Genomic DNA, 27122 nt, shown 5'->3' on the forward strand with positions numbered 1-27122 from the left:
GGCAGTAAGTGGCCGGTTAGCTCAGTTGGTTAGAGCGTGGTGCTAATAACGCCAAGGTCGCGGGTTCGATCCCCGTACGGGCCACATGGATCTCTGTTTTTCTTTTCCCTCTTCTTTTCATCTCTCCGGTTTGTCCCAGCGATTCCCACCCACCTCACACGGTTCTGCTGAGACGCGGTGCTACCTCTGCTCAAGGGCACGGCAACGGGCCGGGGTGTATGTCCGTCGGTCGGTCGATCTGTCTATGCGGGGCTCGAGCACCCATGGCGACTGCAGCACGAACCGAGCTTTATTCCTTTCCTGCGGCTGATGGAGCCCGGCCGGCCCCGGGAGGGCGCGGATTTCGGTGTCTGCGCGGGCGGCTCCAGCGTGCTGCACTGACCCCTTCGGGCTCGTCTCGGCCGTGTGGGTGGGTTGCCCTTCCCGCGTGACACGCGCTCCCCCGCCCGAAACCCCGCCCGGTGAGAGCCAGTGGCGGAGCCACATTCATTCACAGAATGGGGCACGTTGGAGGAGACCATAACTCCTCCAACGTCCCCGCTAAAGCAGACTTGTCCTAGAGCACACGGCACAGGACTGCGTCCAGGCTGTTCTGGGATGCCTCCAGCTGAGGGAGACTCCACAATCTCTCTGAGCAACCTGTTCCAGCGCTCGGTAACTTGCACGGCTAAGTTCTTCCGCATGTTCAGGTGGAACTTTCTGTGCATCGGTTTCTGCCAGTTGTCTCGTATCCTGGAGGTTGGCACCTCCGAGAAGAGCGTGGATCGATTCCCTCGGCACAACGTCCTTTAGACATTTATACACAGACACGAGGTCCCGCTAAGTTGTCTCTTCTCGAGGCTGGAAAGACGCGACTCCCTCATCCTTTCCCCGTAAGAAAGACGCTCCGGTCCCGCAACTATCCCCCGTTGCCCTCCACAGTACCCGCTCTAGGAGCTCAATTTCCCTCTCATACTTTCCCTGAGACTCGGTCCAGACAGCTCGAACAGCGGAGAGACCCAACTCACGGTAACCCCGCCCGCGGGTCCCACCTCCAGCCCCACCCGGGGCCAGGAGCTCCGGGCGCACCTCCGCCGGGTTTTGCCCGCGCGAGCCGCCGTCGGCGCCGGGCGGCCCCGCCCCGGGGGGTGGGGGGGCGCTGCCGGGGGCGCCATTGGCCGCGCTGCCGGTGCCCCGCGCGCCGCCCGCGCCGCCGACACCGCCGGGGGAGCCGCCGATGCGGCGCCCGCCCGCCCGCGCGCGCCTGCCAAGATGGCGGCTCCCGGGGCGGGGGGCGCCGGGGCGCTGCCGCCCCCTCCGCCCGCTGAGGACGAGCCCCCCGGGACCTGCGGGGCTCCCCCCGGCGGGGCGGCGGCGGCGGGGCGAGAGGAGGGCGGCGGCGGCGGCGCGGAGCTGCTGGCGGTGACGGAGGAGCTTGTGCAGAGCTTGGCCGCCCTGGAAGCCGGCGCGGGGGCGGCGAGCGGCACCGTGCTGTACCTGCGGGCGGACGGGAGCGCGGCGGAGGGCGCGGGGCTGCTGGAGAGCCCGGGGCCGCCCTCGCCGCCCCGTCCCGCCGCCGCGCCGCTGGCCCCCGCCGAGCTCCGGCGGGTCATCGAGCAAGTGAGCAAGGCCCGGGAGCAGCTGAAGCCGGCGGCGGCCGCCGCGCCCCCGCCGCAGCCCTGCCCCGCGGGCGGCATCATGCAGAACGCCGCCCGGCAGCTGCAGAGCGTGGCCCAGCAGGTCGCCCTGCAGCAGGGCAGGGCCGCGGCGGCCGCCCGCCTCCTCCCGCACAAGGTAACCCGAGGGCTCGGCTGGAGGGAGGTTGCGGCGCTCCGTCGGGATGAAAGCCGTGGCTCCGGCGGGTTTAATACTTTTAAATAAATTTTTTTTTCCTGTTCTCCTCAGTCATTCCTGCCCTTGGGTGTAGACTCTAGTCCCATAGCTCAAAGGCAGCGCTTTCAGTGTGGTTTAGGAAAATCTGTGCTTGAGTGTAGCTAATAGCTGCTGCGGTCCGTATTTTGGTCTGACAACACGTGCAGCCAAGAACAGCTTAGGAGAGCTGTTTCGTAGTGGTTAAGTGGTGATACAGAGGAAGTCACCGCATGCTGCTTGCAGGTTCCTGGGCTTTCAACCCACGATTGGGATGCGGGTTGTGAAGTATTTGATTTGAACTGAGGCAGAGAAACTGTAAGGGAGATGAACAAGAACATTTGATTCTGTGAATCATCACCACAAAGTTTTTCTGAACTGAACACATACTACAGTATGTCCCGGACTGGGCATTTGGCCTGTGTCGTGTTGCAGACTGTAGTTTTCCCGCATGTGGGTTTTGCTGAAGGTTATGAATGTGCCTTGGTGATGCCATTGACTCTGCTATTCCAGCCAAGCCTGCTAGCAGAAAACAAAGCTGTGACATGGCCTCAGAGCAAACTTTACGTGCTTTACTTGAACAGCAGTCACAGCAGAAAATGTGCAGGAAAACCCATGCCTTGAAGGAAGGGAATCTGTGCTTTGATGCATTAAAATGGAAAGCTAATGGTGTGCAGCAGTTTCTTCACGCTTTGCTTTAAGGGCATGTGTGTATGATCTTGATAAATACTGTATTTATTTATTAATGCTGTATTTGTGTAATTGTAACTCTTCCTTTTTTCCACAAAAGCAGCTGGAAGCCATTTGTGTCCAAGTTCAGCCAGGACAGATGAAGGAAACTGAAGGGCCAATGACATCATTGGCACCAACCCAGCCCAAAACTATAACGCTGAGTCAGCCAGTTGGTAGGAATTCTAGCATACCAGGACTTGGCATTATTAATCCCCAGATAATTAGGATACAGCCTGTTTCAGGAACTGAGCAGCAGCAGCTATTCCTGCACAGTTCTTCTGAGTCTCTGGTTCAGTTGCTTATGCAGAGGCCTTTACCACCTCATGGCTCAGTGTCTGTGGACAAGATTCCCCCATCTAAGATGGTGAATGGACAGAGGGCTGCTTGTGCCACAGCATCGGCTTCAAGGTCTCCAAATCCCACCGTGGCTGCAGGCAGTTCAGCAGGTACATCATGCCTTGAAAAAAAGCAAAAGGATGACAAGTTAAAGAAATCCTTGAAGGTGAAAACTCGTTCTGGACGGATTTCACGCCCCCCGAAATACAAAGCTAAAGATTATAAATTCATTAAAATGGAGGATCTGGCTGATGGTCATCAGTCTGATTCTGATGACTACTCTGAGCTAAGTATAGAAGATGATGAAGAAGGAAAGGTGAAGGGAAAGGATGCATTATTCAGTTCTTCGAATTATAATCTGAAACCCAAAACATTTAAATGTCAGACTTGTGAAAAATCCTACATAGGAAAAGGAGGATTAGCACGACATTATAAACTTAACCCAGGCCATGGACAGCTGGAGTCTTCACCTCAGAAAATACCTCTAAATAAGCCTAATGGAACTATATTTGTGGAAGAGGAAATGATGAGTCCAACACATGTGGATTCAATTGCTGTCACTTTAAATCATGAAAAAGCACTAGCTACCAGTCTGGAAGAAACTGTTGATTCAAAGGCTGGAGAACAGGTAAAGTGTTACTTGCAAAAACTGTCACTTCTGTGGAAAGTAGAATGGCAGTTCTGTAGCTGCAGAGTCTTGTACTGCTCAGAAATATCCACTGATAGACTACATTAGGCAAATTTCCCATTGAAGTTCTTTAAAAAGCAAATTGTCTCTTGCAGTGCTGTAGCAATAGTACTCTTGCACAAGACACCTGCAACTAAATGTTCTTTGAGTGTTCATTTCTTACTGGGTTTCTGACATAATTTTCACCTTGTCTGCATAAATGATATTCTTCTCTGCATTTGGATAAGTTACAGCCTTTGGCATGAAAGCAACATATCATCTGCTCTCTCATTTTCTGTTGCTAAAATAATGTCATCGCAGAAAGATCTCTTATTTGGAACACAGCAGTGAACTGCAACTTTTCACAGAGCAGGTTTTCAAAGTGAGGCTTTGAAACCCTGTACACCAAACAGTGGTGAAATTTCAGTCTCTGGGGTAGAAGCTGCCTCAGCTGCAAATTTTTTCCTGTGATGTTCTAAGCTGGTCACTTCAAAGAAAAGTTTCTCTTTTAATATTGAAATGACTCTTAACATGTTTTTTGCAGCAAGAGCTGATGCAGCTGCTAGCTAGGAAAAAGTACTTGTTTAGATGTAAGGGTGTCACATTTATTACTTGTCTTTGTAGTTGTTCTCAGGAAAGTGAAAATTTACAGCTTAAGGTGCCAGTGTAGCAAACAAACCCTCCCTTAACCTCTATACTCAGTTATCATCTCTGGAAAAAAAGAATTGCAGAATACTGAAGTCTGCTCTCTGAATTATTATAATTGTTTGATACAGACAGGAAGCCAATCAAGATCCCCATGCTCAACCCCTAGTCCTATGTCAAATTTAGAACTAATTTAGTAATTTAATCCCTGGATAGGACTGACATAAATTTGCCATTTATAGAGCTTTCCTAATCAGTAGAATAGTAGGGAGTTACTGAATGTTGGGATGCAAATGGACAGATGATGCAAAGAAGCCTGATGTACCTCAGTACTATTATATACTCATTTCTTGAAAGATGCTGGAACATTCTTAGAAATTTTAGCTTGGAAGGGAAGCTGCTTAAGTAAGAAATCACTGCTTTGAACAGTTAAAAAGTTTTACACTGAAATGATTCTAACTTAAACATATAAAAGGCACTTTGACTTTCTGTGTGATCTTGTAACAGAAGCTGCTTCCTAGCTGTGTTCCTAGGGAGGACAGGATTTTGAAATGTGGAAAGTACGTTTTGAAACTGGGCAGTACGTTTTGATATTTATTTACTGGGCTTGTCAGTGTTCATGGTGTCAGAGTTTTTGTCTTTCTTAAAAAGTCTTCATGCTTTGACATGGTTACAGTGAAACCCAAATTATTCTTTGAGTAGGTTTTACTGCTAATTAAGTTTTGTTTCTATAACCTCTTTATCTAAAGAGGACATATTTTACTTCAGAAACATTAAATGTATTTAACCCACTTAAAACACCTCTTTTATGATGTTTATTTAATCTTCTTATTTTGTATGACATCTTGTGGTTCAAAAAATGCTAACTTTGCAAATAGTGGCATATATGTGATGCAGAAGTAGCAGTCTTACTAATGTGTTGGATTTATTCCACAACTTTCTTTGCAAGTTATGTTTGTATCCAGCTTCGCTTTTTTTTTAAAATATGCTATTTATTGTTTGCATAGATGACAACTTAATTCTAAAACTGTCTTCCTCAAAACTGTTTAAAATGGTAACTAAATACTTCTCCTTTTAATTAAGGCTTCAGAGTGTGAGCAAAGCAGACACTTGCTGGCAGAACAACCAAATGAAACCAGTTCAGGACACCGGGGACCTGTAAGACCAAAAGGAAGACCCAGACAACCAAAGAGACGTGGTCGCCCCAGGATGGGTGGAAGATCCAGGTGTTCTGGAAGGCTTAGCAGACCTGGTCAGTCCCCTTCAAAGTCACTTAGTAGTGTGTCAGCAGAACACAGTGTATTCAGAAGAAAAGCTAGGTTAAAAGAGGTATGGTTCTCTTCTGAAATTACTTCACAAGTGTTTTTCCCCTGCCCTGTTTCTCCCCCACCCTTTTTTATTTAATCACTTATTTTCAATGAATTGTTTTCAAAAAAAATTTTCTTTCTTTTTACATCCTTATGTATGGACAAGATGAAAGCCTTAGATGGCTTCTAAGAAGAAAACATTGTTTTTTAAGAAAAAAATACTTCCAACAGAACATTGGAAAAAGGGAAAATGTGAACTCAGTTTGGAAAAGGACTTTTGACATGTAGATATATTCCTGCTACCCTTTTTCTGGGGAAGGAAAATTCCTAGCTATTACTATGTATCTCCTCCAACACAGTAAAAGAAATAATAATTAGAAACCCCTCAAGAACCAAAACAAACCCACAAAGAAGGTCTTGGGGGAGGATAGAATGGGGATTAGAATCCAAGTAACACAAGTTGTTCTTTGTTTTCTGTGCGTTGTAGATCCTTTATGGCTACTAAAGCTACTGAGGTTGCTGTTCTTTCTAGGAACTGGCAACATTTGTGGGACTGAGTTTTGTCTGTACAGCAGTAGTAACTATTCTGAGGTTTTGTAACTTACCCGTTTTGGAGTTAGTGTGCATCTATTCTTAAAGCTGCCTAAACATACAGCATATCTTTCAAAAAAAAGTAGTGATATTTTATGTTCTGAAAATGGGGTGCATAACGTGTGGGCTGCTTTTTCCTAATAATCTCATTGTGGCTTTTGACAGCTAATACAACAATGTGATAATGAAGACTTAATGGAGCTGGCTCTCCCACGTCTTACAAAGCTTGTTACAGTGTATGAATTTCTGTTGATGAAGGTGAGTTTTTATGTAAAAATACTAAATTATTTTAGGGATACCTCTGTTAGTATACATAAAAATATTCCTTTAGAGACATAATTGAATTTTCTAAATTAGTGTCATGCAGCATGTAAATGTTCTACACATCACTTCAGTCTTACAAAGGCAAAAGTCTGGTAGATCTCAACTCAAATCCTTGCTTTTTGCTGCCTGGTTCAGTGGCATTTTGAATATTGCACAGTCTTTTGACTTGAATGTTCCTATTTTAAAATGTTGAACAGAACAAAATCGACAGATCTTAATTTCATCTTTTTTTAAAGTATAGGGAGGGAGAAACAAGCCCTTTTTTATTCCCCTCTTCTATTCCTAGGTGGAAAAAGGATATCCAGCCAAAGCTTACTTTCCAGATGTCTATAGAGAATTTGAAGATTTGCATAACATGGTAAAGAAAATGGCTTATGATCACCTCAGTAACTCTGATTCTGTGAATTGCCAACAGCCTGTTGAAGTAAAAGATGCCAAGGTAATAAAGCACTCTAGAACTATGATTGGTTTGTTTGCTTGCTTTATTTTAGATGCTTTGCAGGTAAACTTATTTGAAAACCTGATTTTTAATTAGCAAAAACAGACATTATTGTGAAAAGTCCAACAACTTACCAAGAAGAAAAAGAAATCCGTAATAAAACTACAATTCTGGTTTATGTCAGTGGATACACTAGAAAGATAAAAACCAATTCTAGCAGTGTGGGTACCTGCCTTGCATATCTAGGGTAGTACAAAGCTGCATGTTACTGCAAGGTTTATTTAGCATTCACCACCTATAAAGGTACAACCTGATGTTTGATCAGGAAGGGGGGGGGGTGTCTATATTTAAAATGAGTGACCTTGATTTAAAGAGATAAGTAATTTCATTGCAAAATGAGGGCAAAATGAATGCATCTATGCAGTTCACAGCCAAAATAATGAATGTGAAAAGTAGTGACTACATTAATAAAATTGCAAACTAATATTTCAGTCACTCCAGATTCACTGTTAATGGAGCTGTATCTGGAAAGACAGATGGAACCTCTTTCTTGCTTCTCTTCTGTGTTCATGTGCGTTCTTAATATAGAATGATGCCCTTTAAAAAAGAAAAATAAGACCAAACCAAACCCCAAAACAACCTAGCCTTGAGAAGCTGGATAGTAGCACGCCTGCTAAGGAGGAGGCACAGGAATGGAATGTGAGGAGGGGGGAAAAGCCTTAACTATGCAGAGATACTCTAAACAGGAAGACTTCAATGTTTTTTATAGGATGGAGAGCCTCAATAATCTTTATTAAACGCTGCTCTGAGTAACTGTCCCTGGATTCTATATATAACCATAATTCTTTCAAGTTTGCCTGTCAACAGTCACCTTCAGATGAAGGTCATGTGTCAGTGTGAAGGCTAGTGGAAAACATGGGAGTCTAAATACTTGCACTGAGCTGAGGTGATTGTCAGGCTAGACATGTAGTTCTAGTTCAGTTTTAAGAAAACTAACCTGTATTGCAGCATTTATGTATTCAGATCTGAGAGGCTAACTTTTACTTTTTTTCCTTATATCTGTTTATGAAGGTTGCTGAATCTCTAGGAATCACAGAAATACTCAGTGGAGAACAGAAGATGCAAGGTGCAGGCTCTTATTCACAATGTGTAATTAAAATGGTTAGTGAGCAAGTGCCTGTGGACATACTGGGACAAAAACGGTTAGCTGAGGTATGGAATACCTTTGTGAAGATCAACAGTGACACTGAGACAAATTAGAACTTTTAAAACATGCATAATTATTCCTTTAAAAATCATGCTGGTATTATCTGAGTCATGTTAAAGTAAGGCTTTTGTGGTGTTCAGAAATACTGCAAGTACTCTCTGCTGTGGTATCATAGCAGGGCACATGAACTAGCACCAAGTATTTGCTTTGGGATGACAGTTGGTAGCATTCAGGGCAGAGTATCAAAGACTTACAGGTCTTTAATACAGGGACAAAAGAACATCGTTGGGGTGCTGGGTACTGGGGCCTCCACAGATTCCTGTGTTAGAGGAAATGGCCTAACCTACAGCAGGTTCAGACATTGGAGAAGTGGTTGCTCTGCTAATTGGTGGCGGGTAGAGGGGCATGAAAACAGTTTCTTTCTTTCTGACAAGTCAGTTGATGAGCTTCAGTCTATTTATAGCTGTAGCAGAGAGCTGTGTTTTGTACCCTTGGAGTTTTGGCGAAGTGTGAGGTCTGTGTTTAAATCCTTACCTCTTAGGAAGACCTTTAGTGTAAATCCTGTTTTTAAGGATCATCAGCTCATTGCCATGATGTTCCCACAGTTATCTTTTCCAGTATTGTCAACTGCTACAGGGGCAGCAGTTAATCATCTCTTTTATTGACAGAGCTCAGGGGAAGAACTGTTGCCACCAGCCAAAAGGACCAAGTTAGAAGATGTAACAGAGAATGCGAATAATGCTTATGCCAGTCAAGATGAAGTGAAAGAAAAGAGTGGGAATTTGTGTACGCTGTTTGAAAAAGATGGTAACCTCTCTTCAAATTTTCCAGTTCTGTTCTGTTCATGGAGGAGCTGAACAAATCTTTGTTCTTCAACCTACTGTGGTTTTTATCTTACAGTTTCATTTCTTAACTTGCTTCCCAGGTCCTTCAAAAGCAGCTGTTTAACTGGAAAGGCCTCATGAGGAGGGAAAAGTTACAGATGATGCAGACAGCAGTAGCTCAATCCTGGATGCATGATAACCAGTTATTGATACTACTTATGGGCATAGTACTGTCCTCTGCTGTGTGCTTCCTGCGTGTCCTGTCCCTCTGAGTGCATGACCATTGTGTCAGCTGTGAGAGAGCAGAGGAAGCAGAGTGCATGTCCTTCCTCTTGGCCTCAGCCAGCTACAATAGCAGAATTACCAGAGCTGTGTGGAACCTGGGGGAAAGGGAGAGCTGGTGTAGGCTGTCCTGCATCCATCATTGGAATACATCTTGTATTGGAATTGAGGCACCACTTTGCACCACAGTCTTCAGGTGGTTGCCTTTCTTTTTATTCCTTCTTCATGTTTCATCCTGCTGCCCTTCTGATTAGAAGGGTAACGGTGAAAGTAAAGTAAATCTCTAGTGAGATATGTCTATCAGTACCATCCACTTTGTAAATACCTTGTTTTGGTGTTGCTCTAAGTGGCTTTGCTTTTGCCCTTTGCATGTCTTTCAGTCAATGGTTATTTTTGTTTCCTTCCCTTAGATTTTCTTTCTTTGAAAGGCTCTCTGCATGATCATGCTTACTTCTTGCTGCACTATGATTTTCTTCTGGGCTATGAGTTTTTAAAATTATGTTTTGCTTGCACCTGCTAGTAGGGTGTTTGCTAGTCTACAGTGCAAAATGTTAAAAATAGTCCTCTCTGCAGTGTTAGATCTCCTTTTTTTGTGCAGTGGCATCTTTCATAACAAAAAAATCCCAAACCAAACCAAACCAACTTACTTGCTTCTTTTGACATTTAATAATAAAGACTGACAGCTCATTCTACTCCAGCTTCAACTACTTTTCAGGGTTTGGCACCCAGGTCAGGTCCAGGTCAAGTAACTGGTAAAACACTGCATTTCTCGTGGTTTTTACCTTTTCTGGCACAGGACAAAAGTGCTGCTGGGCTCTTAGCAAAGGGCTAATATGTAGTAACCTGATGGCATGTATGAATCCAGGATGAGCTTGATTAGGAATAGAAATTTAAACAGAAGTTTAAATGCTTCCATCAACTTACTAAAAGTGATGAGGATGAGCAGCTGACAAGTTTGTGCCTGGTAAAGTCTTTATCTTTTAATGTTACTGGCTTCATGACAGATAGAAGAAAACTGAGTTTGCTTTTCAGCCCAGGTTGTTTTCAGGATGAACAGAAAAATGCTGTCTCTTAATGTAAGGTCTCTTAATATAGAAATACTTGATAAAATATCACTATTCAAAAATTCCTTAAATATTTTTATAGTGACTTTCTCATTGGAAAGTTCTATGAAACTCCTTTAAGGTGCTTCAGGTTTGCTAATTTGGGGGAAGCAAAGCAGGGAAGTAGTCTAGCTTTTCCTCCAGAATTATTGCTGAAAAATAATTTTTTTGGCATGCAATATTAGATTGCCCAACAAAATAATACTTCTTTCCCCTTTTCAGGTTTTAATCCATTAAATGGAGAAATCCTGTTTTCAGAAGATAGGCGCATCACTTGCTGTTCAACTGGAACTACATTACAGACAGCAGAGGAACACAATTCACTTGCTGATTCAGGAGTTAGAATGGATGGTGAAAATTCAGGTACCTTCTCCCAAACTGTGGAAATGAGGATAGAATATCCCCAGCCTGTGAGCATACAGGGACCAGATGTGGCAGGTGAAGCTGCTGTGCTGCACACTGAGGTCGTGGTGCCCGTGGGAGCAGGTGGCTCGGCTGGGCCGGGGGCACCAGCAGCTCCCGAGCTCCTCAGCTCCCTGTCAGAGCAGGCAGTGGCCAGGCATAGCCTACCAACCACTGAAGAGAACGGTCACAGTCAGAAATACCGTGAACTGCAAGAAGAAAACCCTGATTTTGCAATTAAAGAACGTTCTGAGCAGCTCCATAATGCCGGTGTGACCGATGAGATGCGGGAACTTGAAAAAGTTTTTTCAGGAAACGTCGTGCCAATGAACTACCCGCACAGTGCTCAGGTTGAGTCGCACCAGAACGCTGTCCAGGGAGCCTCCCTGGCCGCTCCTGGGAACCAGGAAAATGCTTTCAAAAACCAGAGTGAGTATTCTTGTGGGACAGAGGAAGCACAGGAGCTGGCAAATACAGTTACTGTAGATGAAACTGTAGCTTTTGAGATTTCTGATGAGAGCCATGATTTTTTGTCTCAGGGACAGGAACAGATTTTTATTCAGACTTCAGATGGGCTTATCTTGTCTCATCCAGACACTGCTGTTTTGTCTCAGGCAGAAGGCATTGTTATTGTGACTGACTCCAATGGTACTACAATGCACATCCGCACACCCCAAGGGATACCTTTGGAAACAGTGGAAGCACTACTGGCAATGGAAGCAGGTGGCCAAAGTGAAGATATTTTGCTCTCACAAAGTGAATTGGAGCCATAAATTAAAAAACCTTACAAGCTTTCTTCTGGAAAAGACTGATAATAAAATGTATATTTTTCTAATGTGAATACTGAGGTAATTGAAATTTAACTTATTTGTAAACTGTTTCTATGACCTGTACTTTTTATAATTTATGTTTATATAAATCTAGCAGCATTGCAACCAAAAATTCTAGAATTAACATTGTTCTATTTGCTTTATATGTTGAGGATGGGTGGAAAGTGGAAATCTTGTCAACCCTAAAACTTGCACTGTTCCCTTTTGTTACATAGTTCCTTTTCTCTCTAGCCATCTGAAAATGCAGTAAGTTGTACTGCTGTTCAGCAGTGATGTGCTGTGTACTGGCAAGCTGTATATGGGTAAAATAAAAGCTATATTAAAAATGTGCATTTTCTGTGTCACTGAGATTACAAAACACTGTTATTGCACTTTTTAAAAGCTATCTTGAATATTCATTAGCATCTAGACTCGATGTACATAAATCTGCCTGGAAAAATGGGCAGGTTTAAGTATAATCCATGCTTGTGCATTCTGGGAACAATGTGACAGCCTAGCTGATCCTTACTGAAATAAGCATTCACTGAGTTACGAGACAAAAATAGCCTCAAACAAGATCTGATTTGTACTGAACAGTAGGAAGTGTATTTAAGTTGCTTGTCTAATGTTCAGCCACACCTTTAAAAATTGCTGTTACATAGATATAAATGGGAAGGTGCTTAAGTAGTGATCTAATTTTCCTTAATGAGGTACTAAATCCTTTTTTTTTTGCTTTAGTCTGTCATGGCCTATTTTTGTTAGACTGGTTTCAGTTCTACCCTTCAACCTTTCCAGTAACTCCACACTACCTTGTACTGTTTAATCATAATACAAAGGGACTGTTGCTCTAGGCAGGGAGGAAACCTGGCAAATTACTTCAATTTCTGTCATACTTTCAATATGATCCTTGGATCATATTTTTGTGGAGACCTCTTACCAGCATCTTGACCAAGGCACTGTCTTTTCTTTCAAGAAGTTTAGCAGGTGAAAAAGAACAGCCTTAAATGAGCAGGTATTACTGAAAAATGGTAACATATCCTTAAAAAGTGTGTTACCTCATTGCTGAATAGATGCAACTACTGGGGGCAATCGGACAAATCTGCCAAGGACAGCAGAGTTGTTCCTAAATCAAGTATGAACACTGATTTTTTTTTCAAGGTATTGTTACTGAAGAAAAACACTAAAATTGAATCTAAACAGAATACAATTTACAGATTAAATAAACTGCTTTACTATGTCCCTTTAAACATAGTTGGGTTAGGCTTTTTTGGTTTTTTTTTTTTTTTCTTGGTTGCATAAGTAGAAGATGAATTTGATTACCCAAAATGTTGCCTTTTATGAGTAGCTGTGAAGGATACTCCACATTAATGAGTTATTATTTGTTTTGGGTTTTTTCCCTCTTTTTTTAGGAGGTGGTAATTGACAGAGGATACAGATCTATCTTGTAAGTGAAGGTAGCATACAAAGCAAATGTCTGCTGGTCTTTCAAAGTCTTTGATTGCAGTGAGCAATTAATTCTTTATCATACTCTTTTGTACTGAATGTTTGAAAATTATATTTGAGGGCTACAAATATAACAATCAAGTGCTTAGACAAAACATCTCTGCAATGATTGTGCAGTAATCTTCTAATGCCCAACAACAGTCAATAAGCAAGAGGGTCTGTGAATATGAAGACCCCTTCCTGAAGAGCTTTTTTCCTCTTAAGAAATGAGAACCACAATTTCCACCTGTACAGAAAATGAAAACTTGCTTCAATTTTGCCTTCCCTATCAATTTGCACATGCTGGGAAATACAATACACCTACTCTCATCCTAAAAGAACAATTCTATATGTGAGCCAGTCTTTTCTCCTTGGAAAATATTTTTGAAGTATGGAGGTTTCCATAGTGACACAGGTCTGGCCCAGCTCAGATGAATTAAGGTGGCTGTTAAGCTAAGTGGAACACTTCCACTGAAAAAATAACAAAACCCAACAAAGCTGTTCCTAACTTTATTCTCCTTGAGCTACAGCAGAACTTCTTTTTAGATGCTGGAGCTGTGGGCTAAGAATAGAACTCTTACTAGCTGCCAGAAACCACCTCATTGTTCAGTAGAGCAACATTTCAAGAAAACTTTCCAGTTCATGTCTGTCTGTCCTGTTACTGCAGGAAACTGATGTATTTCCCTTACTAAGCTTACGAGGTTTCAGCTTGGGGCTAATTAGATAAGTGGCCCTGTATTCCTATCAGTACAGGGGGATGGACACACCTTCAAACCAAAACCACTTGACATCAGTAACAGTGACCCAAGGGAAAACTCACTGACTCCTGTGACAGGGAGCAAACAAGATGGGATACAGCCTTGACTAAAGCAGGTTTTGTTTTATTCAACAGAGGCTTTCATGAAGCATCTCTTAAAAAAAAAAAAAAAAGTTAAAATTAATTAAAAGGGACAAGACCTTATTATATAATGACTGTAGAATGCTGAGTTGTACTAAGCCTTTCCTAGGTGCTGGTTCAGGCTTGGATCGCTCTTTTTGAAGGTGATGTATCCAACAACGCCAGAATCAAAACCAAACCAGAATTTACACTATTGTCTGCAACAGCATTTCAAAATCACATACCAAACTCTGTGGATTCTTTTGGATTCTTCTTTTTGTGCTTTCCTTTTCTCCACTTATAAAGCAAGTACAAAAAACATTTGCCCTGTTAATTCATGCAAAAAAAAAGGCCCATGAAAGATCAAGAAGTGCTGAATTTCTATGGCAAAAGGGACCATGTAGGTATTTTATTAGGTTGTCCAGACTTGGGAGGAAGTAACATATTTTGCTGTAGCTTCTATATGCATTGATTCCCCAGACCACCAAGCAGTGCTTACCTTTTTCTGACTATGGAGGACTTAGCCTCCTACCTGTAGCCTCTGTGTTGACCTTAAAATAGATTAAAACAACCAAAACTCGATTGTCCCATGCAGAAAAAGGAGTATCAGCTGAGGCAAAGTAAGGAATATGAATAGAGAAAAATATTTTTAATAAGTTTTACAAAAAATCAACTTACTTGGTAAGCCTTGCAATTTGCCAATTCATATAAGAATCACTAGAAGCCAACCTTTAGAATTCTAGCACTGCCTGTGTCCTGTTTCCAGCAGCATGGCTTCAAGTAGCAGCATACTGCTGTTCTCAATGTAAGGCTGGTACAGCCACGACGATAAATACACCATCATCAGATCCTGGTCAGCAGAATGAGCAATGTCTTGTACAATTGTTTGCTTGAGTTGTAGCTCCTTCTTGTACATTTCAGACAGCTTCAGAGAAACCTCATCTGAAATGGATTGAAAAGCCAAGCACATTGACCAGGACATTTCAGCAATTCTCTAAAAGCTAAATTATACTTGTAATATGTGGATCACAAAAACCCCCTACCTTACATAAGCTATTCCCCAAATTTAGCCATCTTTTTCTTAGAGCATTAATGCTGTTTTTACATTAGAATATAAAATGCCAAACCATTTCCTCAGCTTTGGGATGTGTTTTACACACGGCTGATTTTGACATGAGTCCACATTTAATTATAGAATAAGCAGTGGTGCTGGTTCTCAGGATCCACGTAAAATTATCAGTTACAGCTGTTCCTCAAATAACAGATTCTAAACAGATTCTAAAATCTGGTAATGCTATCCTGCAACATAAGCTTCACATTTTAGAGTGGTTCTTGATTTTAGCTAATCTTAAGGATGACCTCACGTGCTGTGATGCACTTCAGCAATGCATGATCACCAATGAGTAATACCAATAGTGAAAAACAATAGTAAAAAACCCCAACAGACCAAAACTGAAGTGTTTCTTGTAAAAACTGTTACTAGTTATCTTAGTAAAACTGGTAGGGGGGTTAAAATGCATCTGTAGTCTTTCATTGTTTTAATTGCTAAAAAATGACCACACAAAGTATTTTTTTAAGAGAGACTGATTCTTGTGCTTCTAATTTAGCCTGAACTATCACAGCCTTCAGAAGGATTTAGTCTTTCATGGAGTAGACAGCATCACTAAATGATTCAGTCACAATGGGTGTTTTGACAGCAGTTGTCTTTGTCATTCTTATTCTTTTAAACTGACAGAAACTAATACATTAGATTCCTGCTAAACTGTGGTAGTGAAGTAAGAAGCAGAGCTTCACAGAGGTATGATTTTCACAAAGAAGGCAGCTGGTTTGCATGCAATCAGGCTTCTCTTGAATTCAGACAGTTTTAAAACTGGGGTAATACCAGTTGGGAGGCAGTACCTTTTGCCATCAAGTGAACACTAAATGAATTAATATTAACAGTAGAGTGTAACATTTCTTGTTTTGATTGACACTGAGATCAGAGGTATTTTTCTTTGGCTGCTTGAGAATTAACTGAGGTATAGCTTGCTCTTTTGCATTCAAGGATTTAATTTCAGTGTCAAGTAATAAGTCAAGTAGTTAAGCCTGCAGCTTAACACCAGCACGTTGCAAATACAACTCTGCCTGCAGAGGCTGTTGCTGTTGCAGCTTGGACACTGCAAGCTGCTGACAAATTGAGTTCTATGCTGTAATTGTTGCATGTCAGACAATGCTTGGCAGTCATCAGCAGTAACCCTAAACCAAGTGGTGCATTCATGTGTTTATTGATTAGTCAATTGTAAAGGAGACAGCACTCTCTCCCTCTCAGGCAAGACATCCACATAAGAGGGCTTATTTTTCAGTCATAAATTAGATGACACTGATGACACAATGTAATTAGCTAGGATAATCAATATTTTACTTACAGAAGTATGGTGTGGGCCATGTATGAAAGAAGGGTGCTGTGCAATTCCCAGCTCCGTGGTGGAATGTTTCCAAGTCACAGATTGCTTTAGTAGTTGAAGTAAGCTTTTCCATTTTCAGTTGTATTTTTGTCTGAAAATGATGAACATGGAACATTAATCAATATCTCAGTAACCTTAGGTTACTATAATCTTGAGCATTTTTTAAAAACGCGCTATTTATGAAGGCTATTTAATATTAACATTTCTAACTCACATTTTTTAACTCCAGACAGGAATCAAAACTGGAATCTATATAAAGACTTAATATGAGATACCCTGAAATTTTGTACACTGCAACTATGACTCTGTTTTGGACATTCTTTTGTTTTTACATGTAGAAATATACTAAAGCCCTCTCATTTTTTTACCTCCCTAGTTTTTCCTATAGCAATTTAGCAGTGGGGAAAAACATCACACTGGTATAGCACAAGCCCCGTCAAGATATTTTCTTACATTACCATATCGAGATGACTTATATTTCAAAAGATCAGCAGCAGGTGAGAAAAGCAGCTCAAGCTACTACTGACAATATTTCTAGGCTGATCTAGCAGCTTGCTTCAAAAATTAGGTCATTCCATCCACTTCCTTCATGTTCATCTGACTTTGTGCATTTGGGTATGAATATTTACACCAAAACGAAGCTTGCAGGCAGTAGCTTTACATCAAGCAGCTAAACCACAGATACATCTATGAACCTATAAGCTCATATAAACTCCTAAGGAATGAAAACTAAATTAGGTCATAGCTATGTTTAGTAACCAATCTAACAATGACTGCTTAGATTCCTGTTACTCAGGAAGAGAAAAAACTTTTATCAATGCATTTGTAGTCTGAATACAAAAGTACATCAAGGAAAAAAAAAAAAGAAAAGAAAATCCCCACACATTTTCCCCACAGAACAAAATCTGAGGGAAATCTAGCCAGTTTCCTGCTTTTCCTAAATACTTGAGGACTGCATCCTGTCTATATTAAGAAACAGATCTACCATCATTTTAATGGGTCTCCACTTTGGCAAAAGGCTGTAAAAGTTTTGTTGTTTTTTTTTTAATAAGAATTTTAAATTACAGTATCTGGCAGAAAAGAATTGTTTGCTTCCTGTCAAACTGACAGGTGACATTAATTCCTAGCAAGGTATCCAGAAAAAAAAGGTGAGTTACATAATAATTATCCTACTCCACTCTCCAGAGAAGGAGATCTGCACAGCAAATACAGGTAGGCAGGCTAAAAATATGACTACATTATGTCTGATCAAAGACAGCTGCAAGGATATGATGGCAGGTAAAGCACTGCTTTATGCTTTGCTGTTTCTTTTGTTCTAAACAGAGGGAATATCCAGGATGAGAAACAGAAAACAGGTGCAGCTTTGGAATGCATTCTTTGTATGATTTGTTTCCAGATCACTTTATAAAGGGGAAGTAGAACTATAAGCTGACAGAAGATGCAAAACCAACTTTCAAATTTACCAATCAATCAAATAAAGGGTGCACTCTGGATTTATAGTCATTTAGGTTTGAAGCCAAAGAACTCTGAATGAAAATCCCAATTTTCTGTCTACAATAAATATTTCAGGACATTTCCTTGTTACTTGAGCACACTTGGAATTGATTCCTATTGACTAAGTCTGAAAAATGAGTATTACCATATGCTTTAAGGTCTCAAGTAATTCTGCACAGCAATTGTCCAGCTCTTCATTGTATTTTCGGGTTGGCTTTTCAGGTTCTGTGCCATTGTTATCACACGCTATCTCCAGTCTGTTGTCTTGAAATCTAAAACAGAAACATGAGGTAGCGTAAACAACTACATATAGGTTCACTTGAGCAGTGCAGATTTAAAATCCTTGTGCTCTGATCCTACAAAATATTTCACTCACAGGCTGTTCATGAGAATTCCTACATAAAAATAGCAAAAAGCATACCTGGCCATGTGAGCAAATGGGGCTAGTACCATAATCTTCAGAGAAAAACAGAACTACTCTGCCTTAGAACATGTGCTTGAGAAAACGTTTACAGGTGTTAAGATAACACTCTTCCCCTCTTTACCTTGCCTCTGTGCTGGAGGTTGTTCTCTCATCATGGACAAGGTACACCCAGGCTTCAGCTGCTCCACAGGACAATCTGGTGCCTCACCACAAACTCACCTTTGTGCAAATTTAATCCAAGTCATTTATTTGTGACCCCAGAGCAGCCAGTGTACAGACACCCGCCCTGTCTGGCAGATTTTCCCACACTAGCTGCAAACTTAGACGTGAGAGAGAGAGCTGCTAAAGAGCAAAAGCAACATCTGGCACCATTACAGTAAAATATTCCTCAGCTTGTACCTGTCAGAACCTTGTCAGACAAACCCTCTTCAGCTGTCAGGACTCTGGAGAAGCTGCTCAAAGCCCTGTTAGTTAAGGTTTTTCATTACAGCATGAAAATAAAAGCTCTACCAAAGGGGGGGATTTTTTTCTGTTTTGCTGTGGGTTTTTTGTTTGTTTGTTATTTGGGGTTTTTTTTTAGGGGGGGGGTTTATGGTGGTTGTGGTCTGGTATTTCTGTTGGTTCTTTGTTGGTTTTGTTTTAAATCATCACCATTAAAACTTTTTGTCTGTACAAATCTCTGATTCTTTCTTAAAATCTCCTGAACTTTTGACTTGAGTTTTTTACACCTCACTGTAAAATATGCAAGAGAATAAGGGAACTCACATGGGCTGAGATTTATAGAATTAGATTTTACCTTGGTACATTATATTTAAAATATGTTAGCTTTGACTATGTAAAAGAAACATTTCCCATTTCTTACAAATATCATTACTATATGAGACATTATTTGAAAGTAAATCATTTATGTAACCAAAAAATGCAACTGCTGAGTTTGATCTAAGAGCTAGCTTATCCACTCTGACATGTTCTTTTCCCATCTTCCCACTCCTTTCTAGTGAAGAAAGCAGATTAATCTCTCAATAAAAGCAATCTTTATGCTATCTTTATTCGTGTGTATTAGCATACTTACTGCTCACTGATCCTCATGTTGACTATTTTGTTTGCTGTAGTAAATCCATTATCATTCAGTTTCTCCCATTTCATCATTAAATTATGCCAGTCTGCTGCATTATCTTTAATTTTTCTTGCACTGACAGATAAAACAGGTCTTCTTGGAGTACTATCAGCAGGACTTATTGCTGTATGAGACAATAAAGATATTGAGGCCATTTAAAACACACAGAAACAAATCAGTGTCCAGCAGCTATTTGTGTGAAGGACTTCCTTGCTTTCCTGGTAAATACAGATTAAAGTAAAATGAAATTTACATTAACTGTCTTTGGTCACGAAATCTAATTCCTCATCTACTGCTATATGCAAGAAAACCATCAAATGCAGGGACATTCTGAGACGTGAAGTTGCAGCACGGACAGCAGTGGCTTTGTAGTGCTGGCAGATCTAGCAGTCTTCTGACATCAGATGACAGTCAGATGGTAACGCAGTGCATGACAGAGAGAAATCATGGCAGCAATCACTGTGCATGCACGCAGTGCTCACGCCATGAACGCCAGAATTAATTCACAGCAACACATGAGCCGCAAGAGTTTGGGGAAAGGCTGGGTCCTGCTGAAGGTGGTGGGTGCTTTACAAAGCCCTCGTTTCATGGTGTCTCCTTTGGGGGCAGACAGCTCCAAGAACCCACTGCACGCCCTCTGATCACACAAAGCAGCCCCACCTTTGCACCTCAGGCCCTGCCCTGGCAGCCAAAGCAGGGCTCAAAGCCAAGCCAAACGCCCTGCCTGAATGTTTGCCGGCTTCAACTTATATCCACACAGATGCCTGAAGAGAGTTCATCGCATCAAAAGATGTAAAGTCCACGCAAAATCATAGAACGGGTCAGATTGGGAAGGGCCGCAGTGGGTCAGCTGGTCCAACCCTCCTGCTCAAGCAGGGCCATCCCAGAGCACATGGCACAGGATTGCGTACAGACGGTTCTCGGATATTTCCAGTGAATTAGACTCCACAACCTCTCTGGCTCGTCTGTTTCAGGGCTCGGTCACTGCATAGTAAGGAAGTTCTTCTTCATGTTCAAGTGGACCTTCCCGTGCATCAGTCTCTGCCCGTTGCCTCTTGTCAGGCTGGTTGGCACCACCGAGAAGAGCCTGGCTCAATTCTCTTGACACCCACCCTTTAGATATTGATACAGAGATGTGGTAAAACACACGGGGGCGCCGGGGGGGGCACTACTCCACCCGCGGCATGAGCCAGCTGCTGGACACGTTGCCCGGTGGGCTGGCAGAGCACCACGGGCATATTAAACCTCGTTCGTTTGCTGAGAAAACGCCGGGACCCCGCCTCTGGCTGCTCCCCCGTCCGCTCCCTCCGGCTCCCTCCCTCACTCACCCGCCATGGCGGCCCCGCCGCCCCGCGGAAGTTCGCTCACGTCCGGCCCCGCCCAGCCCGGCCCCTGAGCGGCGCAGGCACCGGGGCCGCCGCCGCTCCGCCGCCTCGGGGCTCGGCGACGCCGCTCCCTGCCGCCCTCCCTGAGCCGCCGCCCGCGTCCCGGAGCGGTGAGTGCAGCGGCGTCCCCGCGGAGCCGGGGGGGACCCCTCAGGGCCGGCCCGCTCCCGCTCCCCTCCCCGGGCGCCGCCAGCGGGGCCTGCCGCGGGCGGCGCTCCGGGCCGGCTCCCGGGGCGCGGGCAGCGCTCGGTCAGGGGGCTCGGGGCGGGCTCCGGCGGCGGCTCGGCGCCTGTTGCCGCCCGCGGAGCGGCTGGAGGGGCTGCCTCGCCTTCCCCGTGGCGGGGCTCTGGGTCTGGCCGGTAAATCCGGCATAAGCCGAGGTAAAGCCGGCGGGAAGGCGAGGCAGCCCCGTGGGTGTCCGGCCGGGAGCCGCTGGGTCTCTCCTTCTCTGGCGGGGGCTGCAGCCACACGGGTGCCAGGAGGCACCTGTTGGAGAGGAGCGGTTTGAAACAGCTGAGTATGTTTCAGTAGGATGCGTTTTAAGAAATACATTTGAGGAAGAGATGTTAAGACAACGGGGAATGACTTCAAAGTGAAAGAAGGGCAGGTTTATGTTAGATACTGGGATTAAATTCTTCGTTGTGACAGTGGCGAGGTGGTGAAACAGGTTGCCTGGAGAAGCTATGGATACTCCATCCTTGGAAGCGTTAATGGCGAGCTTGGATGGGGCTCAGAGCAGTCTGGTCTGGTGGAAGGTGTCCCTGCCCATGGCAGGAGGGTTGGAACTGGATGATCTTGCGGGTTCCTTCCAACCCAAACTGATCTAGGATTCTGTGAAGGTTTCATAGGGCGTCACAAGACCATCAGCATGTTTCCAGCTGAGTTTTCCCATCCCTTTAAGGATGCGCAGTGGCTGTAGGTTCCCCTTTTCTACCCTTTCCACCTCTTTCATCTAGAGTTGTTGTTCTGTTATTTATTTTTTATTATGTCATAGAGAAAAAATACCCCAAACGTCTTTTGAGCTGAAAACGCAACATTTCATGATTTGTATAAAGCCAAGCGTTTGTTAATCAGGTAACCATGACCTGTGTGCTAGCTGGTCATTTGCCTGTGTGCAGGACACGTGAAAGCAGAGCTCCTTTGGCAGGGTGTGTGTTTGTGTTCTCTGCCCTGCTTGGCAGCCTTGTGCCGTGAAAAGCTCTGGAGATGTGACAGTGGGATAGCCCGCTCTGGGCTGAATGTGTGAGAAGTATTAGGAAAGAAAACTGCTTTGCTTTTTGGTTGGCAGGCTCTAGCGGAGAACAGAGACTGTTGTGTTCAGCTGTGGTCATACGGTAGTTTGTCTGTGCTCTGAAGAACTTAATTGTAAGTTTTAATGTCAAAGATTAAAAAAAAAAATGGAGCTGTTGTCCTTTTAGTATAAACGGGACCCTTGGGCTCAAAGAAAAGCAGTGACAGCTTTAGTTTCCTGCAGTCTATCTGTGGCATATCCTGGCACTGAACCTTTAGCCACTGCCTGTCTGCTGAACCACAAGATTATCTCGCAGTTTAGTTGTCTCTGTTAGGCAGCGTTGAGCCTTATTCCTGTTTCCGAGACAGGAAAAAAAATCGAAAAAGCTGTTTTTCAAAGCATGGCCTTGAATGCAGTATTTAAGAACTTGTGAAGTCTGAGAGTTGAGAAGGAAGGACTCTGGTGATTGTTTTTGATGTGGTGTTTTTCCCCACTTTATCTCCGCTGCAGGACAGCTGCTTAGCACAAGCTGATTTGCCCTGTACGACTGTTTTGTGCTTCAGAGTAACTGTGGCTGACACAGACTGAACACATGCATCCAGTTCCGAAATCTGCCTGAGAAAATAAATTAGATCCGCTTTTGGCCTTTGATTAATGAGGTAGGAAAAACAGATAACAATTAATCCTTAAAGCTGTTACAGACTACATGTGATACACAACTGTCATTAGAGGGATTTTAAAGATTTTAGGCTCAAAAGCAAAGAATTGTGGCATTTGTGCAGTTGTTTTGAATGTACAGGCCATATGGGAGGTCTTGTAGATCCTTATGCACTTGGTTAGTGTAGATAAAATTACATAATTAGTGGTACTTTTAATAAAAGTATGGTTTTGAGTTTCCACCTGTATGTTTTTATACAAGCAGTAGAAGTGTTTTGTTAGTCCGTAAACCACTCAAGATGAAACTAATCTGTGTACAGTGTCAAGAAATTATAGTTCATTGATAAATTTTTCCTTTTCTTTTGATTGTACAGGGTGAATGGATTATAGAGAACAAAATCTTAATTTGTTTTTTTTGACTACTTTGCCATCAGAGATTGTATTTAAATTTTACGAAGAGTGAGAACCCTTACCTAACAGCAGAGTTTTTAAATTTAACTTAGTATGTGACAAGAAATAATTCCTCCCATGTTTTTTTGTGCATGGGAAGAAAAAACTCTATCAAACTTTCCTTTTTACTCTTTTTTAAAATTGTCATCTTCCAAAATAGACATCAGGTCACAGATAGGTTTATTGTAGAGGAAAAGTCTTTTTCTGGATAATACAAATTTGCATATTTCCATAGCTGGTAATCAGTTTCTCTGTTTTTAAAGGTTTAGTTGAGCTGGAAGAATAAGTGATGGAAACTAAGAAAGAGGATGAATTCTGAGGGCTTGGAAGGTCCTCTCGTAACTGAGGAGTGTGAGATGGTTCCAGTACAAGAGCAGCTTTGGATGCTGACAAATGTAAATTGCAAGAGTCACATAGAGGAGTTAAAAACTAAAATATGTGAAATTCATGAGGCAGTAGCTGGATAGTGGTAGAAGTTGAGGTTAGACAGAGGAAGATTAGTACATGTGAGACTCAGGGCAAAGACTGGATTTTGTTTTATTAGAGAAAAGAAAAAAAGGACCATTGACTAGTAAGATTACTAAAGTGGCAAAACAGCACGTTTAGAAGAGCAAATGAGAGTTTGGCAGTGGATTCTCTTTATATTTAGTTGACTGTAGATAGAAAGTAGTAAATGCTGAAGGAAGGGGTAGGGGACTTAAAATATAGGATAGGAAATAGATGGTTTGTGAAAATACTGTGGAAGTGTCATGGTGCACTGAGGTTATCTGTTAACTTAGTAAACATCTCTGAAAGAAATTCTTCATTCAGAAATAGTTTGGACACATGTATCAGCTTGTCTTTGTGATATTTCATGAAATACATCATGTCAGATTGTAAACATTGGAGGAGAGTGGAATTATTTTCTAAACTCTAGCAAGCAGTAAAGTTTACCACAATTAAGAACATCTAACAACTGATGCTAGTGTAGCTACTGGCAGTTTTTGTAGCAGATAAAATATAAGCCAAAAAACCAAGTCTTTATTCCTGTGGTCTTGTCTGTGACATGCACGGGCAGCGTCATGCAAACAGTCCCTTTGGACTTAGTGGAGTTTTATGTTGGCAGCAAGTGTTGCAGGGCCCAAAGTGTGGGTGCTCAATGCTATTGCACAACAACTGAAATACTTGGAAAGCTGAGGCTCCAGAGATTTTCACAGTAATGGAGATACTGAACTAGAGCAGCTTTTTTTCTTTTTTTTTTTTCTAATATAGTTGATACGCACTGCAAGCAATGTATGAAGCTGCCAAACAAAAAACATTTTCCATCCTTAGAGAATGAAAAACTAGGCACATATCACAAATTGCAGTAGGAGTACTTCACAGAGTAATTGTGAGCATTTAGAAGCATTTCGAACTCCAGCTGGCCAATTTCTGTGTTTTATTTCTCCAAGGAAGTTCTAACTCTGCTGAAGCTACCGAAAATCTTCAGTGTTAAGATCTTAAACAACCATAAAAAACTTTCTTGTCTACAGATATCCAAAATTCTTGTCTTGGAAAACTGCAAGACTCTATACCATTTTGTTAATCAGACTTGCTCGTGGCAAAATAAAATTGGTGAAATGAAGGCTTCTTTTTTTTCCATGTTTCAAAGTCACCCATGAGGAGAAGCAGCAGCTACTGCTGCAGAATGTTCTTGTCAAGGCTGTAGTGATGAGAAAAATTACTGGGCTTAATTAAAATTTTTGAATATTTTTGCATTCCTCATGATCAGCTTTTACTGAAGATACCAGTATGTTATTACTGTGATGAGCTCTGTCTACCTTGTTTTCCTCGGAGAAGGCAAACAGACTCTTTGTTTCTGTTATTCTTAGATATTATTCCCCAAGTGTATTTACAGTATTGCTCACAAGCGTGAAATTATTTTCTTATCCATTAAAGGAAACTGGACATATGGTACTTTTTTCCTGTTTGCTCCTTATCTTTCTAAATTCAGTTGCTACATGGATATTTTCCTGTGTCTGTCAAAATGGGAGTTCTTTAGTTTTTACTCTCCCCTTTCTTCCCACATTATTCTAATTTTTTTGGTTGTTATTTGAATGCATAGCAGATGGAGCTCTAGCTGAACTGTTTCTCAGCTGTGTTTTTTCTTGGGCTGTGGGGCATTAAGGAGTGGAGCACAAATGCTAGTCTGTTGCTCTGATCTTACAGCACTGTCTGACACAGAGAGTGTCCCATGCTCTTGGGCACTGGTTGGATTGAGGGTAGAGGCTGCAGAAAGATGAAGAAATATGTCAGATGGATTGCTCAGTGTCAGAGTCCTTATGGGTTTTTTTTTCACTAGGCAGATGAAAAGAAACATTGCATTTCAACTCAACTTTGACAAACTTACAGATGCAAGAAAAAGTGGTTATCCCATATATAGTGGTTACTGTACATGCTTATATGTTAGCTGAACTTAAGGAATACACTTTTTAGTAAGATGGAGTTTCCTCTAAGAATAAGCTACATTCACTACAAGAATTTAATTTGCTTTTTCTTTATGCAAAGCAAAATCTGAGAATTTTTTCTTCTTTTTTTCTGAATTGTGGCTATCTGTGAACCTTTTACTCTCTCCACACGAGTTAATGACATGTCTTTTGCTTTTGTCTTCCAGATCTCCTTATGTGGTCATGCAGATGTGTTTATTTCAGCCTTAAAATTACTGGTGCAAATCCTTGCTATGGCATCTGTGGCTTCACCAGTTATATTTAAGGAATTTTGTCCCTTGTATTATCTCCTCAATGCTATTCCTACAAAGATCCAGAAAGGCTTTCGCTCTATCGTGGTTTACCTCACAGCACTTGATACCAATGGAGACTACATTGCTGTGGGGAGCAGCATTGGAATGCTTTATCTCTACTGCAGACATTTAAACCAGATGAAGAAATATAATTTTGAGGTAAATACTAACTTTCACTGTTGTCTCTTCTGACGGAGCTGAGTTGCTCAGAACTGAGCTCTCTGTTGGTGTCTCATTAACTTGTGAGCTCTTTGCGTGGTTTATTTCAACAGGGGAGGTGTGAATCTATAACTTTTGTAAAGCTGCTGAGTTGTTTCGATGATCTGGTTGCTGTTGGTACAGCCTCAGGTCGAGTTGCAGTTTTCCAGCTTGTGTCTTCCTTACCTGGAAGGAACAAACAGGTAAATATTTTCATTTGCCTGAATCTCTGTGAGGTCTACTGTGGTCAGTTCTTGTAGAGTGTTGCTGTCATTCAGTCTTGCCTGATGAAATAGCTGTGAATGTATTTTAGGCTTCATGCGTTAAGCTTATAAAACAGTAATACTAAATCATGCCTTGTATTGCAAAAGGTGTATTTAATCAAATACATTTCTGAGAGATTTCTCATGTGTAATAATTGGCTGATCTCTTTCGTAGAGGGGGGGTTTGGGTTGTTATGGGGGTTTTGTGCTAAATAAACTTTAGCAGAACCTGCACTTCTGTACTTGATCTCCAGTTAAACCAGTTAGGAGTCACTGAATAGGTTTTGTGCATCCATTTTCTCTTCAGCTCATTCTTCTGTTGCTTTGTTATTGTTTCACAGCTTCGTAGATTTGATGTTGCCGGCATCCACAAAAGTAGCATTACAGCTTTAGCTTGGAGTCCCAATGGAATGAAGTTATTCTCTGGAGATGATAAAGGAAAAATTGTCTACTCTGCACTAGACCTAGACCAGGTGAGCATTTCTTACAGGGACCTTAATTCACATTTGCACTTTAGGAAAGGATGCTTGTGTGTTTAAATATTTAACAGTTACTTTATTGCTCAGTGTTATGTGTTTAGTTGCATGGCTTTATTGGTAAATGTGCCCTTGGCCCAGTGTGTGCACACCTTGCATGGCAACCATTGGATTGCCATCCTTCACAACTGCCTTATCTTTTTAAAAAAGTAATGCGTTTTAAAAGAGGTAGTGAGCCTTCTCATTTTTCATGAAATAACTGTTAAATCTTTCTTCAGCTTTCAGCCAGTACTTTCTCTTTTGTTTGGAAGGGGTATTTTTGATTGATGTGGCTCTATTGGTGAAGTTCT

General features: G+C 42.1%; 3 protein-coding genes and 1 non-coding gene across 8 annotated transcripts in view; 3 read left to right on the forward strand and 1 right to left on the reverse strand.

Annotated features, from left to right (window-relative positions):
• The first annotated feature begins 10 nt into the window (after nucleotides 1-10).
• Nucleotides 11-84, forward strand: TRNAI-AAU (transfer RNA isoleucine (anticodon AAU)). The gene has a single exon. It is a non-coding gene; the product is annotated as a tRNA-Ile (tRNA).
• Nucleotides 85-1251: 1167 nt separating this feature from the next.
• On the forward strand, nucleotides 1252-12187 carry ZNF839 (zinc finger protein 839). The gene is made up of 8 exons (XM_066188836.1): nucleotides 1252-1773; nucleotides 2639-3544; nucleotides 5312-5557; nucleotides 6292-6384; nucleotides 6737-6889; nucleotides 7961-8101; nucleotides 8765-8903; nucleotides 10528-12187. Exons 1-8 carry the CDS (start codon nucleotides 1252-1254, stop codon nucleotides 11478-11480), a joined length of 3153 nt encoding a protein of 1050 aa, XP_066044933.1. The 3' UTR covers nucleotides 11481-12187.
• Nucleotides 3003-20756, reverse strand: CINP (cyclin dependent kinase 2 interacting protein). 3 transcript variants are annotated; one of them, XR_010721951.1, is made up of 6 exons: nucleotides 20683-20756; nucleotides 19310-19478; nucleotides 17959-18085; nucleotides 16281-16410; nucleotides 14554-14817; nucleotides 3003-3037 (listed from the first exon to the last, which is right to left on the reverse strand). XR_010721951.1 is itself a non-coding variant. In XM_066188837.1 (5 exons), exons 1-5 carry the CDS (start codon nucleotides 20687-20689, stop codon nucleotides 14615-14617), a joined length of 636 nt encoding a protein of 211 aa, XP_066044934.1. In that variant the 5' UTR covers nucleotides 20690-20756; the 3' UTR covers nucleotides 14254-14614. The 3 variants fall into 3 exon arrangements, 2 of the variants coding, with proteins under 2 accessions (XP_066044934.1, XP_066044936.1); XM_066188837.1 differs by lacking the exon at nucleotides 3003-3037 and having other exon boundaries at nucleotides 14254-14817; XM_066188839.1 differs by lacking the exons at nucleotides 3003-3037; nucleotides 20683-20756 and adding an exon at nucleotides 20015-20413 and having other exon boundaries at nucleotides 14254-14817.
• Nucleotides 20757-20770: 14 nt separating this feature from the next.
• The window catches only part of TECPR2 (tectonin beta-propeller repeat containing 2), a 42995-nt gene continuing 36643 nt past the window's right edge, over nucleotides 20771-27122 (forward strand). For 2 of the 3 annotated variants that reach the window (XM_066188835.1, XM_066188834.1), the window contains exons 1-5: nucleotides 20772-20849; nucleotides 22481-22629; nucleotides 25710-25994; nucleotides 26108-26236; nucleotides 26638-26769. In XM_066188835.1, the coding sequence (XP_066044932.1) occupies nucleotides 25776-25994; nucleotides 26108-26236; nucleotides 26638-26769 (480 nt within the window). In that variant the 5' untranslated portion in view covers nucleotides 20772-20849; nucleotides 22481-22629; nucleotides 25710-25775. Of the gene's footprint in view, nucleotides 20850-22480; nucleotides 22630-25709; nucleotides 25995-26107; nucleotides 26237-26637; nucleotides 26770-27122 lie in introns of all 3 variants that reach the window. The other variant, XM_066188833.1, reaches the window with a different exon arrangement.

Source organism: Chamaea fasciata, unplaced genomic scaffold, assembly GCF_029207755.1.
Source record: "Chamaea fasciata isolate MVZ Bird 193981 ecotype frontalis unplaced genomic scaffold, bChaFas1.0.hap1 SCAF_7, whole genome shotgun sequence".
Taxonomy (NCBI): domain Eukaryota; kingdom Metazoa; phylum Chordata; class Aves; order Passeriformes; family Sylviidae; genus Chamaea; species Chamaea fasciata.